This window comes from Lepidochelys olivacea, assembly GCF_965140295.1.
Source record: "Lepidochelys olivacea isolate rLepOli2 genome assembly, chromosome: 3".
Taxonomy (NCBI): Eukaryota; Metazoa; Chordata; order Testudines; family Cheloniidae; genus Lepidochelys; species Lepidochelys olivacea.
This window is the reverse complement of record NC_140413.1, coordinates 202,676,840-202,699,461: the sequence shown is the minus strand read 5'-3', so window position 1 is coordinate 202,699,461 and position 22,622 is coordinate 202,676,840. Positions and strand designations below refer to the sequence as shown.

Below are 22,622 nucleotides of genomic sequence, written 5' to 3'. Positions count from 1 at the left end.
TAGTGTGAGTGTTGCAACTGTGCACATCGAGGTTTCCACATCTACAGTAATGTTAATACTGAGCCTGATCTTGGGACAAGAACCTGTCAACTGTCAAAGTGATAACTGGAATTCTGAAGTAATCAATATAATTAATACATAATCTATGAACTGGGATACACCTCCATGTTGCTACATCTTGGCAGTGTAAAGGGTATCTGAAAGATATATTTTCTCACATTATTCAGAATGTTTACACAACTGTATATGCTATGTCAACTGCAATAATGATATAGAATATATATACATTTTGTAAGGGCAACACATGTGTCTTGTGTTTAAAAAGAATTGATATCAATAATATCTTTTACTTCCAGGTTCTGTGAAAGCACCTGCAAAAACAGAAGATCTTATTCAGAGTGTCCTAACAGGTAATAAATATACGGGTGTTATGCAGTAGCATACTCTGAATAAATTTTACGGTTTTGTCCAGGGATATGTACATTTCGTAAAATAGGCTACCTGGTTTAGACTTTTCATTGTCTGATTATTCTGAAAGAACTTTGTGGCAAATGTACATACCACGACTTGTGCCCACAGGACATAATCCTGCATCTTTGAATGGCAAACGCCCCGTTGACTACAACGAGAGTAGGATCAGGTCCCTACAGGGAGCTTTTTCTTAGTATCTCCCTCTGTTGCACTGCCACCCGTGCCGGTAATGGTGGGAGTATTCGGAGTCTGAATGCAAAGAAGGTACCAGTATTATGACCACCGTGTCATCTAGACTTGCTGAAGTCAATGGCATAACTCCTAAGAATAAGATATACCACTTGTATTTCATCGTACCTCGTTGAATGTCATTGCTGGCTTAGCTTCTTGAGGACATCAAGTCCATTCTCCACTTCCAAAACTGAGAAGCCCTTCAGTTCAACTTCTTTGAAGAATGCATTGATTCTGCTGTAGTAAGAGGTATATTTTCAATGTGGTCCATGGAGCTTTAGTTTTGCAATCCTCCTGGGCATTCAACTGAAAATAGAAGTAACTTGTCAAAGTGTTGCACAGCTAAAGCTTTGTGTACTGGTATGAAAATGTGTCCTTATGCAGACCAAACTGTTGCCTAGAGAAGGGAGTGGGAAAGGAATAGTTAACAGTATTTACCCATGGACTGCATTGTACCTTAGGACAGAACTGGATTTGACATTATCTTTGGATTTCAGTTAAATACAGTGGCTTGCACTGTTTAAAATTTCATAATTGGAGGCCCATCCAGAGCTTTGGCTTCTTTTCCATAAGGATTTTTGTGAGGTAACATCTCCCATTTCCTCTTGTTAATCTCCATTTCCCAAAGAACACGTGTAACCTGTCGGTGAGTGTGTGTTACTGGTCTCCCAATCCTCAGAGGAATATGAATTGTTACAGCCCACAGCTGTATAGCTTTACTTCAAGCTGCAGCTGCTCGTGTTTTTTTTTTTTAGCTCTGGCGGTCCCTGGTTTAATCCCTGGTGTGTCAGCCAAGATGGCGACCATCACACACATACAAACTGAACATAAGACAAACACAACATAGGATGGAACTCTCCAACCTGAACATGTTAGCATGACCCATTGTAATTTAGACTACGAACAGTGTCAAGTATAACCAGCCTCAGCCAGTTTTTGGATCCAGAAGAGATGTGTAGATTTACTTGACTGGTTTTTTCAGCATCTCTTCATTAGGTCTATTTTAGATGATGTTTCCTTACTGGATGGACAATTAAAGAATAAAAATAGATCCGTCTTTCCTTGTGTTTTAAAATACAACACATATTTGCCTGATAAACTGCTGAGAAATCATCCATAGCAGATAAATGTGAGAAACTGGTCAATCTCTGTCTAAGTGGGAGGACCTCTTTAAGAGAAAATGAGCCAATGGAAATGTAAAGGAAACAAGAATAAAGTCTATCTGCATAATGTTTTTAGAACTGGGACTGCCCCATTACTCCAGCCAGACTGGTCTGATGTTCTTACAGTAACCGTCTGTCAGTGCCTGGGCAATGGCAGCTTGTACTAGGGATATTCTGAAGCAGCTCCTCTAACCCCAGAATGGTTTTGTCTTGTCCTCTGCTGTCTGAGGGATATTTGTCCACAGTGATATGTTTCTGGTGTGTTGGGGAAACACAGGAGAGGACTGTGGTTTGGTTTGTCTTGGGCTGGTGGTGGGAGTCCTCTGCATCTGAAAGGGATTGAAGGAAAGATAAAATAGTGTATATTTGTCTTGCAAAATGTGATGATTCTGAACTTATCACTTAACTACCTAGACATTAATTGATTACACTTACTACAATATTTTCAGCCTTATTCGTTTATTTCCAGATAAAGTTGGTTGCTGTCATTGAAAGCCCTTGATTTATCTCAAGCCAATAAAAGTTGTTTATCAATAGTAAACAAAAGCCCTTGGTTCCATGTCCTGCTGATCAGAATTTGAATGTCCGACTAATATATCATTTCAATCAGAGAAAAATGATGCATTTTCCATTATTATTGTTGCAGAAGTGGAAGCACAGACCATTGAGGAGCTAAAACAACAGAAGTCATTTGTTAAACTTCAGAAGAAGCACTACAAAGAAATGAAGGACCTTGTAAAGAAACACCACAAGAAAACCACTGATCTGATCAAAGAGCACACTGCAAAATACAACGAAATTCAGAACGACTACCTGCGACGTAGGGCAGTCTTAGAGAAAACCACAAAAAGGGATACTAAGAAAAGGTATGTTAACTGGAGCTTCCTCTTCTTTAATCTTAAAAAAAGATCTTTATCCATTTACTCATAATTGGTAACATAACAAGTATGTGGAGATAGCACTAGAGTACAGATGAAAAACAAAGGCCCTGACATTCATAGAATGAGGGCAGGGATCTTGAAATAAAGGTGGACCCTGAAAAAGTGGACGGAAGCCCCCTTTGTGATGCATTTCTTCTCTACTCGCAACCCAAGAAGACCGTCCCAATTTACATGGTAGATTGCTTGTATATATCACCTTCCCTGTACAACAGGGGAACACACTGTTTGTGTATTGAGAAACCCACTTTCATCTGTATGGTGATCTCATGTGATTCAGCTGTTCTGATAATCCATTCTTTTTCGGGAGACCATACATCCTGTTTTGCGTGGGACAGCCCCTTTCTTAAGCCCTGCCCTGGCCGTCCCTTTTTTTTTTTTTTTTTTGGCAAAAGTGGGCATTTGTCCCCTTTGCTCTTGCCAACTTTTGTCACAAAAGTATGGTGCAGTGCAGAGGAACATGTGGAGGGGCAAGGGGCGATGCCAGCCCGGTGCAGGGGGAGAGGCAGGGCTGGAGCGACCAGGGATAGTGGCAGGGGCGGAGGGGGACTAACGACCAGTGATAGCCTTGCGCAGGAGTAGGGGAGAGGGAGGAGGAGGCAGGGCTCAGACGAGCGGTTCAGTACAGCCTCCACGGGGTGAGGGGAGAGTACAGGAGGAGAGGCCCTTGGGCCAGCCATGTGCGGTGTCCCGTTTTCCCTTTGGGAAATATGGCCACCCTAATTCTTTTGTAAATTGTGGAGTTCCCACATGCCCTGAGTAAGAGGCTGCACCTAGGTGCAAGAGTAGACCAGGGACCAACTTACAGAGTCACAATTCAATCCCTGATTCCCTCCTTGCTGCAGGCAGGAAGTAATCTGCATCAGCTCTTTACTGGCACAGATGACTTGCCTCTCCTAGTAGGCACAGCTACACTGGCTGATGTGCTTTGCAAGGTACCGCATGCTTCCCGTGCCTCCCTGCTTTTCTGCAGGGAAGGAGGAGGATTATCCCCAGGGAAACTGCTGCTGCCCCCTCTCCTTTACACTGTAACTCATGTATGTAGTCCACAGGGGGGCGGGGGGAGATAAGAGACCACCTTATGCCCCTTTACTCCCCTGCAGAGACAAATAGGACAACCCATGATCTGGCCCCAAACGAGCAAACAATTGGCTCTAGATCCCACAGTGTGAATTCTAAAGGTGCAACCCTAGACATGAAAATCAAAATTGGTCCTGTTTTATTATTTGCGGCAAGGGGGGCCATCCTTAACTTGTGTCTGCCTCCAAACTGGAACCCTGGAAAGAATACTAAGAATTAGACCTATTCCTTGAATTTAACACCTGATAGATTTACTGACTAACAACTGAAAGTAATCAAATAAATTTTAAAATATGAATTCTCTAGACCACTTGGTGACGATTGATTTATTGTAAGTAGATCTAGGCAAGATGTTATGCCCCCTTCCCTTTATGCAGTCCCTTGCTGTGCCCTGTCTACTTTTCAATCCTCCATTCCCCTGTATTTTTTTATATGTGTAAAAGTGTTTTGTTTTGTTTTTTAGTTTGTTAGAAAATAAAGGGGCATGGACATTGTAGTTATTTCTGTCAATTTGATGTGGGAAGTATACTGTGACTCACTAAATCTTTCCAATACTCTCATTTTGTGCATGTAGCAATGAACTATATATTAATAAACAACTACTACTATAAACAGTTACACAAAATATAATTACTCACATGCCTAAGTTTATGCAGGATTAGATGCTAATAATACCACAGTTGAATCTGCTTAATCAGGGATGCCTTTTGGTAGATTTCTGTTCATCGCAATTATACAGCATTTTCATTTAATTATAATTTATTTAAATGTAGTAAACATTACAGCATCATTCTGCAACTCATTTAATTCAAATAAGCACCATTACAGTCTAAGTCCTTTTTATTATTTCATAAAATTGACTACTTGCAATTCATCATAGCTTTTCAAATAAGAAAACCATGAACATAAAAAAAAAATCTCTGGGAGACAAGCAGAGAGAAAAAGCCAAGAGTGATTTCTGGCCCCTGACTTCCATAATAACACCTCTGATTGTGACTGGCAGGGAATTAGCCCACAAATTGTTCCCAGAAGGCAACTTGGCCATTTATGTTTGTCCAGCGGCAGAACCCTCATTCAATTTAACAGGAATTTTGTACTTCTAAAGCAGCCTCCCCATATTTAAGTGACTTAGAATTTGACATTCTGAAAACAGAATACAGCCAAGGTTTGAGTCAATAAAATTCTTTAGCGCTGTTTGTCAGCTGTGTTACATAGAAATTTGTAATCTGCTATATAGTCCAATGCCAACATGCAGGACAGAAATCTACAGACAGCGACGTTAAGATTTTTCTTGCTTTGGTTTATTCCATTCAAACTTCAAAAATATAACAAAACCAAATAAATAACTCATTTACCTTTCAGTGATGGCCATTTCTGTTCCATTAGGATGTGGTCATAGATCTTCCACAGTGTCAGGCAATGAAACATTCAACTACCCGTTATTACATTGAGCTGCCAAAATAATTTCAAAGATGAGAAGTTTTATATTGGAAAATCTGAAGGTTACACTAAGTCTGATGCTGAATTTTAAAAAGGCAGGAATATATCATTAGGGTTTTTCAAACTTGCAAGTACATAATATCTTAAGCAAAAGACTTCTAATAGATTACAACATCCCAGCAAAAAGGCAGTTTATATCATTTTAGATCGTTACTGAAGCTGTTTCCCTGCAACTACAGTATACAAATTACTATTTTGTCAGTAGTCCCTGTATTAGAAACTGACTCAAATGTGCATAACCGGATCAGAGGGCAATCCGTGTTTTGCAGCTGTGTGTAGAATTGGGCCCTAATTCAGTAAAGTTGAAGTCAGTGTGGGTGACTCACATACTGAAAGTTACACAGAAGCTCTGCTGCATTGGGGTCATAATGGTGTAATAAATTAAGATTTTTTATTTTGTGATCTTGTTGGTTAAATATCTTAAGGTCTTAGTAGTTTTAGCTGAGGTTTAGCAGAAAGCCATATTTTTTCAACAACACGAGTGAAGTATTATCCTGAAAATACATAAACTAATCATATAAATTGCTCAGTTTAGTAAGTATGACCACCTTATTCTGGGCTGCAGCTCCATATTTAGATTGGACTCTCCTTTCTCAGTGCTGCCATTTGAGTCCTGAACACTTTGGACTTAATGCTTAGTAGGCAATGGCATTGCACAAATTGATTTTAGGATTAGATTGATACTTGGTTAGGAAGGTTGTAACCCTACTTAAATTTTCCTTACTAAAGTAATTGTTCTGTCAATATAAACTACCTGAACTAGGAAAACAGTGCTGTGCCATTATTTCTGTCATTTCTTTCTAGAATATGTGCTGCTCATCTTGCCCCTCAATCCTTGTAGCTGAAAATTGGGTTAGGGGCATTCAGAGATTTGGTGTGCATGTGTGCATGCTAAACCTGCATTTTGTCTGGAAATTGACCTGCTAATCTCACAAGAACAGACTTTTCCATAAAAATACCAGTATTCTCTTGGTCTGGCCATGCTGGGAATACTGTGAGAATAGCTTTTCTCATGCTATTTCAATGATTGTTTTTTTTATTTGAATCCATGTCAAAAGTCTCCCCCATTGGAACACCTATGTTCATCCACAGTGTTTTGCCTACCTGTGCCAAGGACGGGGCTCAGAGGAACTGGAGTGAGGGCTTTCTGAGTAGCAGGTCCTTCTCTTCTGAATTCTCTTGCACCATAGATACATCTGAGTTGGAACATGGCTGTATTTAGGAAGCATTGTAGGACACACACACACACACCTTTATCTGGACTTTTTGCTGATTCAGTTTTCACTTTAATTTAGAATAGTCGCAAGATCTTCCTAGTCTGGGTTTTTGTTTTTGTTTTTTAGGATCATGGTGGTGAGTGGGCAGGGTCTTGGGATTTTCAATTTACAGGAATATAGGAATCTTTCCTCCCCCGCCCCCACCCCCACCCCTTTAGTCTAAGGTAGGTGGTGTGTACCCAGGTATTTTAATGATCAATGCTTATAATAAGCATTTATATTGCAAAAAGCAGAATTTATAGGTCTGCCCAGTAGGGGGACAAACAATTAAACATGCAGTATGAAAGAGAAAAAGGGGAGTTTTATTGCTGGTAAAAACTTAAAATTGAGGTACAAAAGTCCAGATCCTCAGCTGGTGAAAATCAGTATGGTTCCATTAGCTTCAGTGAAGCTACTCCAGTTTGCACCAGCTCAGAATCTGGCCCAGTGTATCCATCCAAACAGAAAGAATGACACACTGGCAAGGTAGAGAGCTCTCTACATTATAATTGGTTTTCTGGATTTGAATTTCTGAGTGGCTGACCCATGTGTTCCTACAAATTATGCTCTCTCTTCAGGGCTTTATAATTCCGTCTATCTGAAGCAAGAACTCTATCCTAGGCTGAACTCTGGCCCTTTTCCACATCACTATAAACTGACAATGCTAATTGTATTCTTGATGTTTCCTAGGCAACTAACTTAATGCCTAGAATAAAGCAGTAAACATGTAGGAATATGGATCAGGGCATATTCTTACATGTTTAATTTTTTTTTGTTAGATAGTTATTATTTTACCTTAATCCTTTAACTTTATGCACTGTTTATCTCACTCTCACATGCACATGCTCCCTCATCAATCCCTTTCCCTGCCCTTGTTCGTTTACCTTTCTTTCCCAAGACCAAAATCTCATTCTGCTTCTGAGGGAATTTGGGTTTTAGATTCTTTTTTTAAGTTTTCCTTTGCTTCTGTGTGCTCCCTTACTCAGACTCCTTAATCCTCTGCTAGTTTTCTTTTTCACAGAAGTCCACAGTTCTGCAGTTCATAAAATACTTCCACACAAATGCACACACATTCACTGTAAGTTAGCAGATATAGGAATGTTCCTAGCTCCTGAATAAATACTGGCCATGCTTTTTCTAAATGCAAGCGTCAGGTTAGGTTCCTAAATCCCCATTTAGGGATCTAAATAGGTGACTTGATTTTCAAAATGGCTCAGCACCCAAGAGCTCCCATTATTTTCATTGAGGGCTGGGCTATTTTGAAAATCAAGCCACTTATTTAGGTATATAAATGTGAACTTACGCCCAGTTTGGGGAAATATTGGTGATTATGTTTATGACTTATTTATATTGATCCTGATTCTCCACGGCAATGCACCTTGTGCAAATTGAGTTTAAACCACTATAACCACCACCACCAAAACATTACATGTTTTACACTCATTTTATATAGAAAATACAAATCAGTGATGAAACCAGCCAGTCATTTTAAGTGTGCAGTAGATCGTATAATAGCACTAGTAAGAATATACAGCTCTGAGAGACTTATGCATTCTTGATGGGCTACAGCTACTACTTTAGACAATTGCTTAAAAAAAGAAAGAAAGAAAGAAATAGGAATTGTACTAACTGTACCTATTGAATGAGTTATCAGTATTCCATGTGTCTTTGCAGATGTGAAACTGGCAGCCCGGATCACAGTTCAACTATTGAACAAGAACTGGCTGCCCTTGACTCAGAAATGACCCAGAAGTTAATAGAACTGAAGGAAAAGCAACAACAGCAGCTGCTCAATCTCCGACAAGAACAGTATTATAGTGAAAAGTATCAGAAGCGAGAACATATTAAGCTGGTAAGTGTAAAGACTCATGGCTTACACTTTTCTTTGAGGCTCTCTCAGTCATTAGTGGAAATTATGTATTGTTATTAATTATGTTGCATTTTGTCCTGTACTTCCCTTCCCAGACTCCAGTTCTGAGCCTTAATTTATCCAGGTCCACAGGGTGCATTCTGTGTTCAGTGAAAACAAAACTGGCCAATTACAGATGGTGACTTGGGCCTGAAACCACACGAATAAACTAGTCAAACACCACATATAAAACTCACTCTTACTCACTTGCTTGGGCTACCAGCATCACAGGGAGGTGGGAAAGAGAGTAGCCTCCATGCTCTCCCTCCTATCCAGAAATGGGTGAAGCCAGATTCCCTCCTCACCAACCCGAACACTCCAGCCAGCAGAGCTGAGTGAGCACTGAAGGGAGTGTAAACCTGCTGCTTCCACTGTGGAGCAAGGGAGCGATCAGGGATAGTCTGGTCTACTCCTGCAGCTGTACAGGTATGCACTGATTCTTGCTCGGGGCAGATTATAAACCAACAGTCGAGCCTTACACGCTCAGGGCCAGGATGGAATTTAGAGAGAGGCCCACCATGCCAGAATAGGTTGGTGGCTTGGAAATTCTGCCTTGATTCAGAGCAGCGATTTGACCTAGGTCTCCCACATCCCAGGTGAGTATCATAACCACCAGACTGCTGACTATTCTGTAGGTGTCTCTCTCTTCCCCCCTCCCTGTTTTTTGTCATGCAAAACTTCAAAAGTTTCATTCCGCTTCAGAAAAAATTGCAAAACACCCACATTTTTTTGCAAAATGGAAGTGTTGTTTTCTGGCCAGCCCATGTGTTTATGTGTTTACTGAAGGTGTCAAAAGGAATATTAAGGTACATTAAGTTATGTCAGACTTCTAAGTTTTCTCATAATGTAATTTTTTGGTAGAGCCAAAGAATGATTATGTGACTGGTTGATCTCTTTGATGTTACGAAGTCGGTGGCCTATACCATGTATTTCTGTGTGTGTACACCTTGCAATGTTGTATTTTTAACAATGTTGTTTAGCAACTAACACAGCTTTTTCGTAGTGGGTAATGTGACACCTGATGGTGTCATGCTATTTTAGAAGGGCATACCTTTAATAGGAAATGGGATTTTCTAATCTTATTTATTATTTTGATCTTTGCATATGTTTTGCGGATGTTAGGAGTCAATGTGAAGGTTGGATGGGAGTGTAAATTAGCAAATGATGAAGGGTAATATGGCTGTGAGGAAACAGCTCTCGCGCTCACCCTGCTTAATAACCTCAGCACAGAATATTCCACACTCATTTCATCATTTGAATCAGATTTCCTCTTTTTTTCTGCTGCTTTTTAGACTTTTGATATTCTCGGAAGCAAAATTAATTGTAAAATAAAGTAAAAGTTCATGAAAATGAATCAATAAAAATAGCTTCAAACATTCCCTGAGGCGTGAAGTTGTGCCAAACAGTGTCCTCAGCAAAAATGAATGCTTTAAAGGGATGCAAGGCCATCCTTTATAGATAGTGAAAAAGTCTTTTGCATACATTATTCCAAGTCAGTTTTTGTTTTCCCAGCTGGAATTCTGCTGTTGGCTGAAGCAGGATCATAAGGCCCTATGAGCTAATATAGGGAAGACTGAGCACATGGCAACCGATGATGCAGAGTGTTTTGAGGGAGGAAAAGCTTTTTTAAGGGTGTTATAACACATACACGAGAGTTTTAGTGAATAGAGAAAGCCATTGCTCATAGGGTAGAAGAATGAGCTGAGATTCTGTGCTAAGCCCCCAAGATGCCCAGTACAAAGGCACAGCTCAGGGGAATTGGGAGCAAAAGTGGCATCTTTGTGCCTTCTGGATTCTGGGCTCATCTGTGGGCCAAAATCCCTCCACCTTAAATTAGAGCAACGCTGGGGGTGATTCTAATTTACAGCAGCCTCCCAAAGTCTAGGGAATTCCCAGAATCTCCATAGCAGCATGGACTAGGAAGATTCCCCATCCCAGTCTACCTTATCCCTCCTACCCTGAAACACCCCCTGCAACAAGGCTTGCAAGTGCTGGGAGAATTTTCCCCTGGTCTCTTGGTCTATATTCTTCTAGAGCAAATGATAAGGCCTGAGGGGCAGGAGACAGATTCTGTCCCACAGTCGCCAATAGACAATCATGCCCTTAAGATGTAGCTTCAATTGTTGTATCTATCGATCATTTTTTTAACCTGCAAGGCTGTAATTTTCACTATAAACTTCAAGTCCAGTCAAATATTGTCCCAAATTTTTAAAAGTGTGCTCAGGATGTCGTCAGTGCACGCACAACAAGGTACGTGTGCTTGGAAATCCCAATGTGCAACCAGGGCTCATGCACGAGTGCGTGTATGCTTTTGCAATTATGCGTCGCAATTAAATATGGCAATAGAGTTATCTGAATCTAAGGTGTGATACCAGTGTTTTAGAGCAAGCAGAAGGTGTAGAATGGAAGGCCAAAGCAGTTCCATGGCTTCCAAAAATATTTTTATGAGATATATAAATATATCGAGTGAGATTTTCAAATGCACTCAGCATTGATGTACTCTACTCCCTTTGAAGTCAATGGTAAAATTTCCAATGATTTTAACAAGAGCAGAATTATACCAACCACAAGCCCTCAGCTTCCCCCATGATAAAAGTGGAACAATGATACACACCTCCTCTGTAAAGTGCTTTGAGATATATGGATGAAGAGTGCTATATAAGAGCTAGGTATTTACTATTATTGAAAATCCTGCTCACAACAAAGGTGAAAATATTTTTTCTTGGTGGTTTTAGTTATTTGTTGATTGACAGTTGCCTCTGCGGGTTGTGTCACCAGTGAAAGGGCTGGGCCAGAGATGGAGAAGCCTCAAGGAGACTGTAACCACACAGGGTATTTTGATAAGGCACACAATGATCTTATTAATCAGCAGTAAGCAAGACAAGAATAGAAGTAGGCTCTGGCAGGTCTATGGAGTGGGTGGAACATCCTGACTGATAGACTCATACAAGCTAACCAGAGGCAAAAGAAGGAGAGATGGGACATCCAGTGATTAGGGCCCTAGCCTGGGGCTCTGGAAACCCAGGTTGGGTTCCCTGCTCTACCACAGACTAACTGTATGAGCATGGGTAAGTCACCTAGCCTCTCTGTGCCTTAGTTCCCCATCTGTAAAATGGGAATAATAGCACTTCCCTACCGACAGGGTTGTTGCAAGGATAAATACATTAAAGATGAGAGCTGATCAGATACCTCAGTGATGGGGACTATCTAGGTATCTTACACAGAGGACCTGTTTAGTTGTCTGTTCCATCCCTTTGTTTCTTCATTTCCATCCCTTTATTCCTTTAAGAAAAGTATGTGTTTCTGGCTTCCTTCTATGCTCCAGCTAGCAGCTAATCAGCAAGCTGTAGTCTTTGCAGTTACACTTTGTAATTTCTTATCTCAAGTGCTCACTCTCAAGGTGACATAGTCCATCATAAGAACGGTTACAGATGTATTCCACCTATGACCTAGTGTTACTGTTCTGCCATCATTTCTCAAGTAGCTACCATGCTCAGACTTAGCAAAAATTGCAGTAGAAAATTTCCCTTTGATATAACATGTTAGCGATAAAGACTTTTAAAATTCTTTGTGTTGGCTCTCTGCCAGCACTCAAAGCAATACATTGTCCTTAAGAACAATAAGGAGTCGGGTGGCACCTTAAAGACTGAAGTCTTTAAGGTGCCACCCGACTCCTTGTTGTTTTTGTGGATACAGATTAACACGGCTACCCCCTGATATTGTCCTTAAGGTAACTGAGAAATTCTCTCTCTGTTCATTCCTCACAAAGAGCTGTGTGTTCTGTTATTACCTGAAAACCTTTGCGTCCTCCAACATACATCAAGGGTCATGAAAAGCAAAAAATGTATGATGTTGCATGATGTGAAAAAATCCACACAATTTAATATACTGAGTTATTTATGATTATATACTCAAGTCTAATAGAGTGACCTACTACACATATATTTTTGAAAAACACAGAGCTAATAAAAATTAACTGGCAAAGCAAGAAAGGGTAGGAGCGCGCTTGTCATCTTTGCCTCTTATGTAGTTTATCGTCAAAGTTAGGGCAGATATCTTGTCCCCATATAAGTCCATGGGAGTTTGGCCATTGTATTTAACCAGGCCAGGATTTCACTCTCAGTCCCTATCCTTCAGTTGGGTCCACACAGAGATCCACTTTTGGGGATTTCTGGATCAAGGATTTGGCTTGTATTTTGCACTGTAGACCTTGGACAGTTTGTAATGCAGACTCTTGTTTAAAATACAGTTTTTGAAAAAAACTTGTGCTTAAAAACACTTGAGTGGCTGCCCGTGAACCCCAGTGAATGCAGAAGGGTTGTATGAAGTGCAAGTCCAACAGAATCTGGATGCTTCTATACAGTACACATAGCTGTTGTAATTTTTAATATACATCTGTTAAAAATGACATAAACAACCTTTCTGTAAGATCAGTAGTCTTCATTTTAAAAATGTCTTCAGTTTACTTTCTATAAAAGTTTAGGTGGGAGCTTTTCATGTTGATGTATCCTTTTGCTATAGTTTGTTGATATGTTCATACCTTTCAGGAAGATAGATGTAGATTTTTTTCCTCTAGAAAAAATTGTATATAATTGTGTAATTAAAGACTGTATCATAATGCATATGTAAAAGGGGGTCAAATTAAGATTGGATAAGCAACCTTAGTTCTGGCATTTCCTAACTTTTGGTTGCTTGACTTTTTAACTTTAATAATGCTCTTGTAATAGTGTGGGTTTTTAGTGTAATTTCCCAGGTTTTTTAAAAAAGCAAACTGAAAAAGCAGATATTCCATCATGTGCCATCATACTGACACCCACATGGATCAGCAGCAGGTTTGGAACTTTTAGATCCATGCTACAGACCTCTGCCACTTCAGCTAACAGAGTGGGTTATCGTGCTGTGTATGGCCCAGCACTAGAGGTGATGGGACCCTTCGTGAACAGGTTTCACAGATATTTGCTGACAGACGAGAAATAGTGAGACTCAGGAATCTTGGGTTCCATTCAGGGCTCTGGAGGGGAGTGTGCTCATGGGGGATAGGTATAAACTCTTCTGTTTTTTTTCTCACCAAGTATGACCCTGTCTGACTCATCTGCTCCAACCTCTTCCAGTCTCCACTCCTCAAGTGTCTCATCCCAGTCTCCTTGCCCATCAAGTCCTAGTCTGACCCGTCCAGACTCACTGTCCCAGTCTCCTCAAGTCCCAATTCCTCATTTATTCTCCTTATTTACCCATTTCCAGTTACCCCCCCATCCCACCTCCCCCCTGCAGCACTTTGTCCCCAGTCTCCTTGTCTAGCCATGACCCCACCCTCCTGCCAGCTCCTCATCTACTCTGTCTGCATCTCTCTCTCTCACCATGGCCTTCTATGTGACTTTCTCCATCCCAATTGGTTTCCAGTCCCAATCTCTCTCCTCAGGCTCCTCATCCAATCAGGCTCCTCATCCGATCTCTGCGACTCTTGTCCCAGTTCTCCCCTCGCACCTGAGTTCCTTGTCTGATCTCCTTTCCCCCTTTACTTTGTTCTCTCTGTTGCAGTTTCAGGGCAGCTGCACCTGTTTCCCCCCAATGATCCATCAGTGGCACCCATTCTAGGCTTCTGGCTGCGAGCCATCACCTAACTTGGGCAGAGACTGCATCTGACTCCCTTCTGACCAGGGTTTTTTAAAGCTGCACAGTTGCCTACCTTACACTATGATATCCCCAGCAAGCCAGACTGCCTAAACAGGCCAGGGTCTGCACTTTGTATTCTCTCTGATTTCTATGAACAGTGTGATTGCCTGCAGTTATGAGTTACCACTCAGCTCCTTCTAACCAAGCACATTTATTCTTAAGGTGGAAGCATTACAGAGAAAACATATTAAAAACTATAAAGAACCTACCTGCTAAAAACCTTACCAGAGGTCACCCCCAACTCCAGCGTTGGGCTCTGGTAGCTGTCAGTCCTTCAAAACCCACAGCTGGGTTTTCCCCATTGTTGCAAGGTCATGGCTGTCTCAGATTCAGAACCAAAAGCCAGGCTGGGCAGTTCAGCCATTTCTTCATACCCGTTGGGCCTTTGATCTGGGAACAAGTAATCATCAGACAAAGACTTAGCTCAGGATATAGCTTCACAAGGCAGGAGTTTTGCATAACCAGAGGTGGGAAATTTTCATTTATTTCCCCCTTGACATTTATGACACTTATTGTCCATTCTTGTCTGGCACATTTTTAGTATAGTCCTTTGAACTCCCACACTTCACATCACATCTCCCCCCTACAGAGCTAACATACAATCCTGGCCCACAATAATACATAAACTTTGCATGTAATGCAATGGAACCCAAAGATACTTAGGGCTTGTCTACACTTACCAGGGGATCGATGCATCGGCGGTCGATTTAGCGGGTCTAGTGAAGACCCGCTAAATCGACTGCAGATCGCTCTCCCATCCACATAGCATAGTGTGGACCCCATGGTAAATAGATCTAAGCCACATTGACTTGAGTTACACTATTAACGTAGCTCAAATTGCATGGTTTAGCTCGGCTTTCCCCTGTAGTGTGGACAAGGCCTTAAACTTATTTTTCAAAGATATTGCAGGAAACTGCCGTATCTGTCACACTCCCCAACCCACTAATTTTCATTTCCAGTCTCCTTGCTCAGCCAGTCCCAGTCTCCCTGCGGCTCCTCATCTGGTCTCAGTCTCCCCTGCAGCTCTTGTCTCTTAGTCCCCCCTCCATTTACCTTCATGGGTTTTGGTCCCAGTCTCCTTGCCGCATCTCCTTGGCTTAATCTACCTCTCCCACCCCATCCCCCATTGCTTCAGCTCTTCTCCCCTCTGCATTTGGATCAGTGCAGCTGCACTGATGCAACATTTGTAGTGTTGACCTGCCCTCTGCCCCTTACAGCTGTGTGAGGTTTAAGTCTGAAGCTAACTCCGTGCTTACTTTAATACAAGGGATCTTGATCGGGTCACACTGTGCAAATTAAGGCCCCCTCCCTATTAGGAGCTCTGTGTGAGTGCTGGGATCCGCCCGCAAAACTCATTGCAGGATCAATGCCTAAAGGCTCTCAGGGACACGGCCATTTTCTAAAGTTACCGAGTTTAAATGTGTTGTCTCTTCATTGTGTGAAATACATATGGAATGCTCTCACATATCTGATTGTTCATAACTCATCTTGATGAATGGGAGATGTGTGATTACACAGGGAAAGTGTTTTTGCTGCATTCATGGACAGCTCTTGTTCATTTCACATTACGGAGGTGCTGTTCAGGACTCCATAGTTAAGGATGGAGTTTGATTTAGCACTTAAAGAAACCTTTTTGTTTTGTATGAAAAATGCAGTATATCCTCAACAAACTTTCAGTGCTTATTTTAAGTATAGAGTGGATTTTCTGAGCATTTACAAGTGGGGCTCTCAAGCGATTAAAAAATTAATTGCAATTAATTGCTTGATTAAAAAGATTAATCATGATTAATTGCACTATTAATTGTGCTGATAAACAATAGTACAATGCCATTTATTTAAATATTTTGGATGTTTTCCATATTTTCAAATATATTGATTTCAATTACAACACAGAATACAATGTGTACAGTTCTCACCTTATATTTATTTTAGACTTATATATTTTAGGCTTCTTGTTTAGAATGTCACCTGAAAATGAGAACAGGCGTTCACAAGGCACGGTTGTAGCCAGCATCACAAGATATTTACATGTCAGATGCGCTAAAGATTCATACGTCCCTTCATGCTTCAACCACCATTCTAGAAGACATTCGTCCATGTTGATGATGAGTTCTGCTCGATAATGATTCAAAGCAACCCGACGCATGTTCCAAAGCATGTTCATTTTCATCATCTGAGTCAGATGCCATCAGCAGAAGGTTGATTTTCTTTTTTGGTGGTTCGGGTTCTGTAGTTTCCGTATCAGAGTGTTGCTCTTTTAAGACTTCTGAACACATGTGCCACACCTCAGCCCTCTCAGATTTTGGAAGGCATTTCGGTTTCTTAAATCTTGGGTCGAGTGCTGTAGCTATCTTTAGAAATTTCACATTGGTATCTTCTTTGAATTTTGTCAAATTTGCAGTGAAAGTGTTCTTAAAACAAACATGTGCTAGGTCATCATCCGAGACTGCCATAACATGAAATATGTGGCAGAATGCAGGTAAAGCAGCAGGAGACATAATTCTGCTGTTCAGTCACAAATTTAATTCACACCTTATTTTTTTAACGAGTGTCATCAGCATGGGAGCATGTCCTCTGGAACAATGGCGAAGCATGAAGAGGCATATGAATCTTTAACGCATCTGGCACGTAAATATCTTGCGACGCCAGCTACAACAGTGCCATGTGAACACCTGTTCTCATTTCAGGTGACACTGTAATTAAGAAGTGGGCAGCATTATCACCCGTAAATGTACACAAACTTGTTTCTCTTAGAGACTGGCTGAACAAGAAGTAGGACTGAGTGGACTTGTAGACTCTAAAGTTTTACATTGTTTTGTTTTTGAGTGCAGTTATGTAACAAAAAAACTACATTTGTAAGTTGGACTTTCATGATAGAGATTGCACTACAGTACTTGTATGAGGTGAATTGAAAAATACTATTTGTTTTATCATTTTTACAGTGCAAATATTTGTAATAAAAATAATAATATAAAGAGAGCACTGTGCACTTTGTATTCTGTGTTGTAATTGAAAGCAATATTGAAAATGTAGGAAAACATCCAGAAATATTTAATACATTTCAATTGGTATTCTGTTGTTTAACAGTGGGCTGAGCTGGGTGTGAGCAAGAACCGAATTTGGCCCACTGATTTTTTCTCTCTTGTCATTAATTTGCTCTTATCCCTTGATTTTGTCAAGTTACATATACCACACAGGAAAAACTATTGAGGATAGTCATTCCCCCTAGGTCAAGAGCAATTTAACTGCTTCTGGTGACGATTATTAGACATTGTGGGTATTCACTCTTTGTGAAATGCTCTCCACTTGATTTTTCTCCTGGATGATTTGAGATCATCTTAAAAGTTGGATTCACCTCTGCCCAAGAAATACTTCTTTATCTCTCACTGGCACTTTTGCTAAAGGCAGGTTTGAATAGGTCCAGAAGTGAGTCAGCACTCTAATTCCTTTCCAGGCCACACACAAGACTGGCTCTCGCTTTCTCTCTCAAGATTTCTCTATCTCATTTGCCTTCGCCTTTCTTTCTTCCTCACATCCACACTCTTAAGAAATAAATCATCATTGAACGACATGAGGATGTGGTAAGAACTTGGAATTCCCAATGTTGTATGATGCATTCCACTCACAAGAAGATGTGAGGAGAACATTGAACAGTTATGCACTCAAAGTGAAGAAATGCCAAAGTTAAGGAGGCGTTCAAATCCTTATCACTGCCCCCTTGGCTTTATAGGCTGGTCTGTGTTCATGTGATCACAAGCTATTTCTCAGATAACACCAAGTAGTATCATACCGTTTTTCCTGTAGCATTAGTTGCATATCCGTATCATTTTGAAGTATTGTGTCCCTGCCATACAAATAGTCCAAAAAAAGTATGCATTTGAAAAATACACAATTAATCCTTTCTACACAACATACTGCAGGTTACCTATAGCAGAGTAATATGCAAAGCCCCTTTATGTTTGCAGTTGGAGGATATGAAGGTAAACCCCTTACTCACACTGATGAACAGTTACATGATTAGTCCAATGTCCTCAGGAACCCACCCTCGGTTTTGGTAATGAGCTATGTCTAAAATGGGCTGTGTCTTATCTTTTTATTTGGAATGTAACATTTATATTACTTTCGTGCAAACAACCATTTTGGACTAGTATATAATTATTTTGTGGGACTTCTTATTGTCTGTGAACTCATTTCCCTGCTTACATTTACATTTCAAAACACATAATGACTGTTCCCAACTTGGTTACATTTTCTGAATTGTTCAGTTATGAAGTGTCATGATAATTACTTTTTCAATAAGAAACATTCTGACAGTTTCCTCTGAGCTTTATTTGCTCTGATGAAAATTTGCTTCACAAACAAAAGAGAATTCTTTCTTAGTTGTATACTTTGTTATTCTGTAGTTCTAGAAGAGAGTTCATACTCAATACCCTCCTTTTGTTCTCTGCAAATAGGAAATAAAAATTGGATTTTACTAACTACCCTTTACTATACGTTCTCTGTTTCATGGTTCTAAATGTCTATCTGATTATTTTTACTGAATTATGCCTAAACTGTAGTGATCTTCAAGTGAAATATATCAGTGACCCTTTTATGACTCATAATATTATGAAATTAGTCTCATATGATGTAGGGAAGTATTGTTCCCCCTTTTACAGATGGGCAAACTGAGGCATAGAGGGTTGGGTTTTTTTTCGCCAATAGGGACCACTCTTGTTCCTACTGAAGTCAATAGAGATTTTGTTTCTGACTTCAGTGGGAACAGAATTTGGCCTTAAATCTGCCAACAGTCATAGACCAGGTCTCTGGCAAAGCCAGAACTCAGATCTTCTGACTCCCAATCCTGTGCTTTAACCTCTAGTCCGTACTTCCTAGATATGAGCAAAGAGTCACTTCTAACCCAAAATGCATGAAACTATTACTTCTACCTGGCTACACCAAAATCAGAATTGTTGCAAATAACAGTGTTCTGTTCATGGAAACTGTATACCACACTTGCATGTGTGAAACTGAACTAGACAAAGGCACGGAGATTCAATTGTAATTTATCAATGACCACAATTATTCTTGTTCATAAGTAGGAAAACACTTGGAAGCGAATGAGATTTTTATGTGTAAGTCCACAGTTCTCAAGATGACAGTCCACACTTCATTGATAGAACTGCTGCTAGCTTTTAATCACGTATACATACTGGTGATGAAATAACATTTGCACGTATTCACCACGCTACATTTTTGAAGAAATCTGGGATTATTTATGATGACAAAATATAAAATACTCATTGTTTTACTTTTTTCAGCTCATTCAGAAGCTGACAGACGTGGCAGAGGAATGTCAGAGCAGCCAGTTAAAGAAACTGAAAGAGACTTGTGAAAAGTAAGGTGCTATTCTCATATAACTAACTAAATCTTCTTCAGCATCTAACTTCTGGTTGAAATATGTATGTGTGTGTAGATTTATCTTTATTTCTCTTTCCTGTAGAGAAAAGAAAGAGTTAAAGAAGAAAATGGACAAGAAGAGGCAGGAGAAGATCACAGAAGCTAAGTCCAGGGATAAAAATCAAGTGGATGAGTAAGTGTATTCTAAAACTGTGTTAGACTTTATGAAGAAGTTCAAGGACATTTGGTCCACGTGACATCAAAAGAAAAGCCTCAACTAAATGATCAGTATGCAGGCAGTAAGGGGTCACCAAAGGAATCGTGCCACCTCCTGTTGAATGAATCCAAACCCCTCCTCTGCATGTAAGCGCTTTGCCAGCTGAATGGGTGTGCTTTTGCACTGCAGTCCATGTCAAATGAGAGAATCCTCATGAAAAGAGCCAAGGTCAGTGTGGTGACAGAATGGCACACTTAGGCACTGATCCCACAAACACTTCTACATGTGCGTGAAAAAGCCCATTGGCTTCAAATCAATGTTGTAAAGTTACTCATGTGCGGGAGTGTTCGTGGGATTAGGCCTGGATTTGAGAGACACCCTTAAAACACACTATAAAACTAATGTTCTGTGGGCCATTTTTGATATGGAGCATACCAGGAAAGGAATGTGGCAGGCTGGCCCCTCTGTGGGTGCAGCGTTCAAGTAGTTCGGGTGCCTTGTTTGAGAAATGCAATCTTACCGGCATATTACCTTTTTCCTATGTTTAAAAAATTATAATGTTATTGAATGATAGCATGAACTCAAACTACTGACAGTTCCTGAGGCTTTCATTTCACCTTAACAGAGTTTGTTGGGTAGGAATTTCCTTTCTTTTTAACTTTACCTATTATAAACTCGTTTCTGATTGAAACAAACAGCATCATTATAATGGAGGGTTTGTGGTAGTTTTGTAATGTCACCTCAGATCCTTCTTTCATGCTAGCTTTAGCCAATGTGGAGTTTCTCCTGATTTTTCAACAGTGGAAGTGAGAAGAAGTGGGTTCTGTGGGTGCAGTATCTCTAAAAAAGTGCAAAAATATTTATTTGATTTATGGTTCACAAATAAGCACAGAATATATCTGGGTAAGTGGGCTATATCCTCCTCTAGTATGCAGTAAATAGGATTTGTTTGTTTTCCTCAATTCCTTTTTGGCAAATAATTCAAAGAGAGAATAGAACATTTTAGGTTGCACTACTGTATTTATTATTAGCTATCACTCTTTGTGTAAGGCCTAGTGGGTCTCAAACCCAGGCCTGCAGAGTTTCTAGATAGCAAACAACTCCGCACTGCTACCCAGTAACATCTGTAAGTAGCTTGCGTATCCCCACCCATGAACTGTAAGTAGCTTGCGTATCCCCACCCATGACCCGCTGCAGACACCAACTACAGGAAATCCCACCTCAAGGGACTTGTGAAGTGGCACCTTTATGGCACTTGATTGGCTCACTGCTCTATATAAACCCAAGGGGTGTTTCAGGAAGTGTCCAGCTAACAGTGTGGATTATTAGCTAGCTACTATGACCTCCCTGTTCCTGAACCTTGGTATTGGCTTCTTCTCTGATTTGGACCTTAACTCCTGCTACCCTGCTACCCAGTATTGACCCTCAGCCTGATCTCCGACCTGTCCCCGGCTCTGCCTCTCAGCTGGACCCTCGGCCTGACTGGTGACTCTGATACTGACTCTGAACTCCGGTGGTTGTTCTGCCTATTGAGCTCCTGCCACTAGTCCTGCCTACCTCTGCCCAGGATCCTGATGCTTTGTAATATTTAAAACCAAATTTAAAAAAAAAATGCAATAGAATTTAAAAAACCCAAGCAAACAAAAAAAAACCCCAGGCTTTTCCACAAAGCCACGATTATACAGTGTTTAATATAGTATCACCACTGTGTATGGTTTGGAGCTTCTTGTTGTAGGAAAAAGAAATACATCTTTTTATTGATAGAAATGAAAGATGGGCTACAGAGATAAAGGGACTACAATGCATGACCTGAGAACAGACATTAGAGGAATTTAACAAGCAGCCTAAGGAGAAGATGACAAAACAGGAATAAAAAGTGATAGTGTAAAAGGGGAAGAATTATTTAAAGTGGTTAAAGCTGGCATAATGGCATGGAAATAAAATTGGAAAGAATCAGTTAGACATTATGAAAAATGTCCTAATGGTAAAATCAATTGCAACGTGAAATGATTTGCCTGTCGCAAGATTATTGAAATATCAATTTAGGTGTTCAAAAGTAGACAGGTAAAAGTCCCTAAGGAGGCTCCCTCAAACTCCTTGCACAGGAAAATCCAGTGGAGGCAGCAAAAGGAGCAGGAAACTCATTATGTTTCTCCCCAGCTGTTCCAACAAGTGGACACAGTTTGCCCCTCCCCACTGAAAGAGGTAGCAGGACCTGTGTGCAAACTCAGTGGTTTCCTTGAAGACCTCCTGTGCCAAGTAGGGATTTGAGGATGCTCTCTTGCAAATGTGGGAAATCAAAATACGCCCAGATTAATATATCGTGCCAAACTTTGCAGGCTTTTGTTTTTCTATCGTTCTTAATTTTTCCCTGTCTCTAGGGTTTGCATAGCTGCCTGGAAGCAACATATTTTAGTCCCTTATGTATAGATAGGTTTACCAAGCAATTCAAAATTCTGTTTAACCTCTTAAGTGCTACTTGATTTTATTGAAATTTTGCAACTAGTCCATCATTTGGGAACAGTTATCTTCCCCTCTGCGAACTTCATAAACAGTAAAGAAACCTTTTACACTGTATACTCAAATTACTACATGCCATCATCTCTAATGAACTGCATGTTCACTGTGGGCTTGATACTGTGCTCATTGAAGTCAATGGCAAAGTTCCCATTCATTTTAATGGTGCGGAATCAGGGCCTATATTGCCACAAGTAAAATTTTCAAAGGCCCATAAGTCCCACTGACTTCTAATGTATCTGCACTGCCCCTGCTATAGTGCTCATGTCTATGGCAGTGTGTGCTAAC

The 22,622-nt window shown here is 40.4% G+C and overlaps 1 protein-coding gene across 3 annotated transcripts in view; it reads left to right on the top strand.

Moving 5' to 3' along the window:
* PLCB1 (phospholipase C beta 1) overlaps positions 1–22,622 on the top strand; it is a 675,122-nt gene that overhangs the window by 563,161 nt on the left and 89,339 nt on the right. For all 3 annotated transcript variants that reach the window (XM_084624014.1, XM_084624013.1, XM_084624012.1), the window contains exons 25-29: positions 357–410; positions 2,512–2,731; positions 8,314–8,491; positions 19,522–19,598; positions 19,704–19,793. In XM_084624014.1, the coding sequence (XP_084480140.1) occupies positions 357–410; positions 2,512–2,731; positions 8,314–8,491; positions 19,522–19,598; positions 19,704–19,793 (619 nt within the window). The remainder of the gene's footprint in view (positions 1–356; positions 411–2,511; positions 2,732–8,313; positions 8,492–19,521; positions 19,599–19,703; positions 19,794–22,622) is intronic.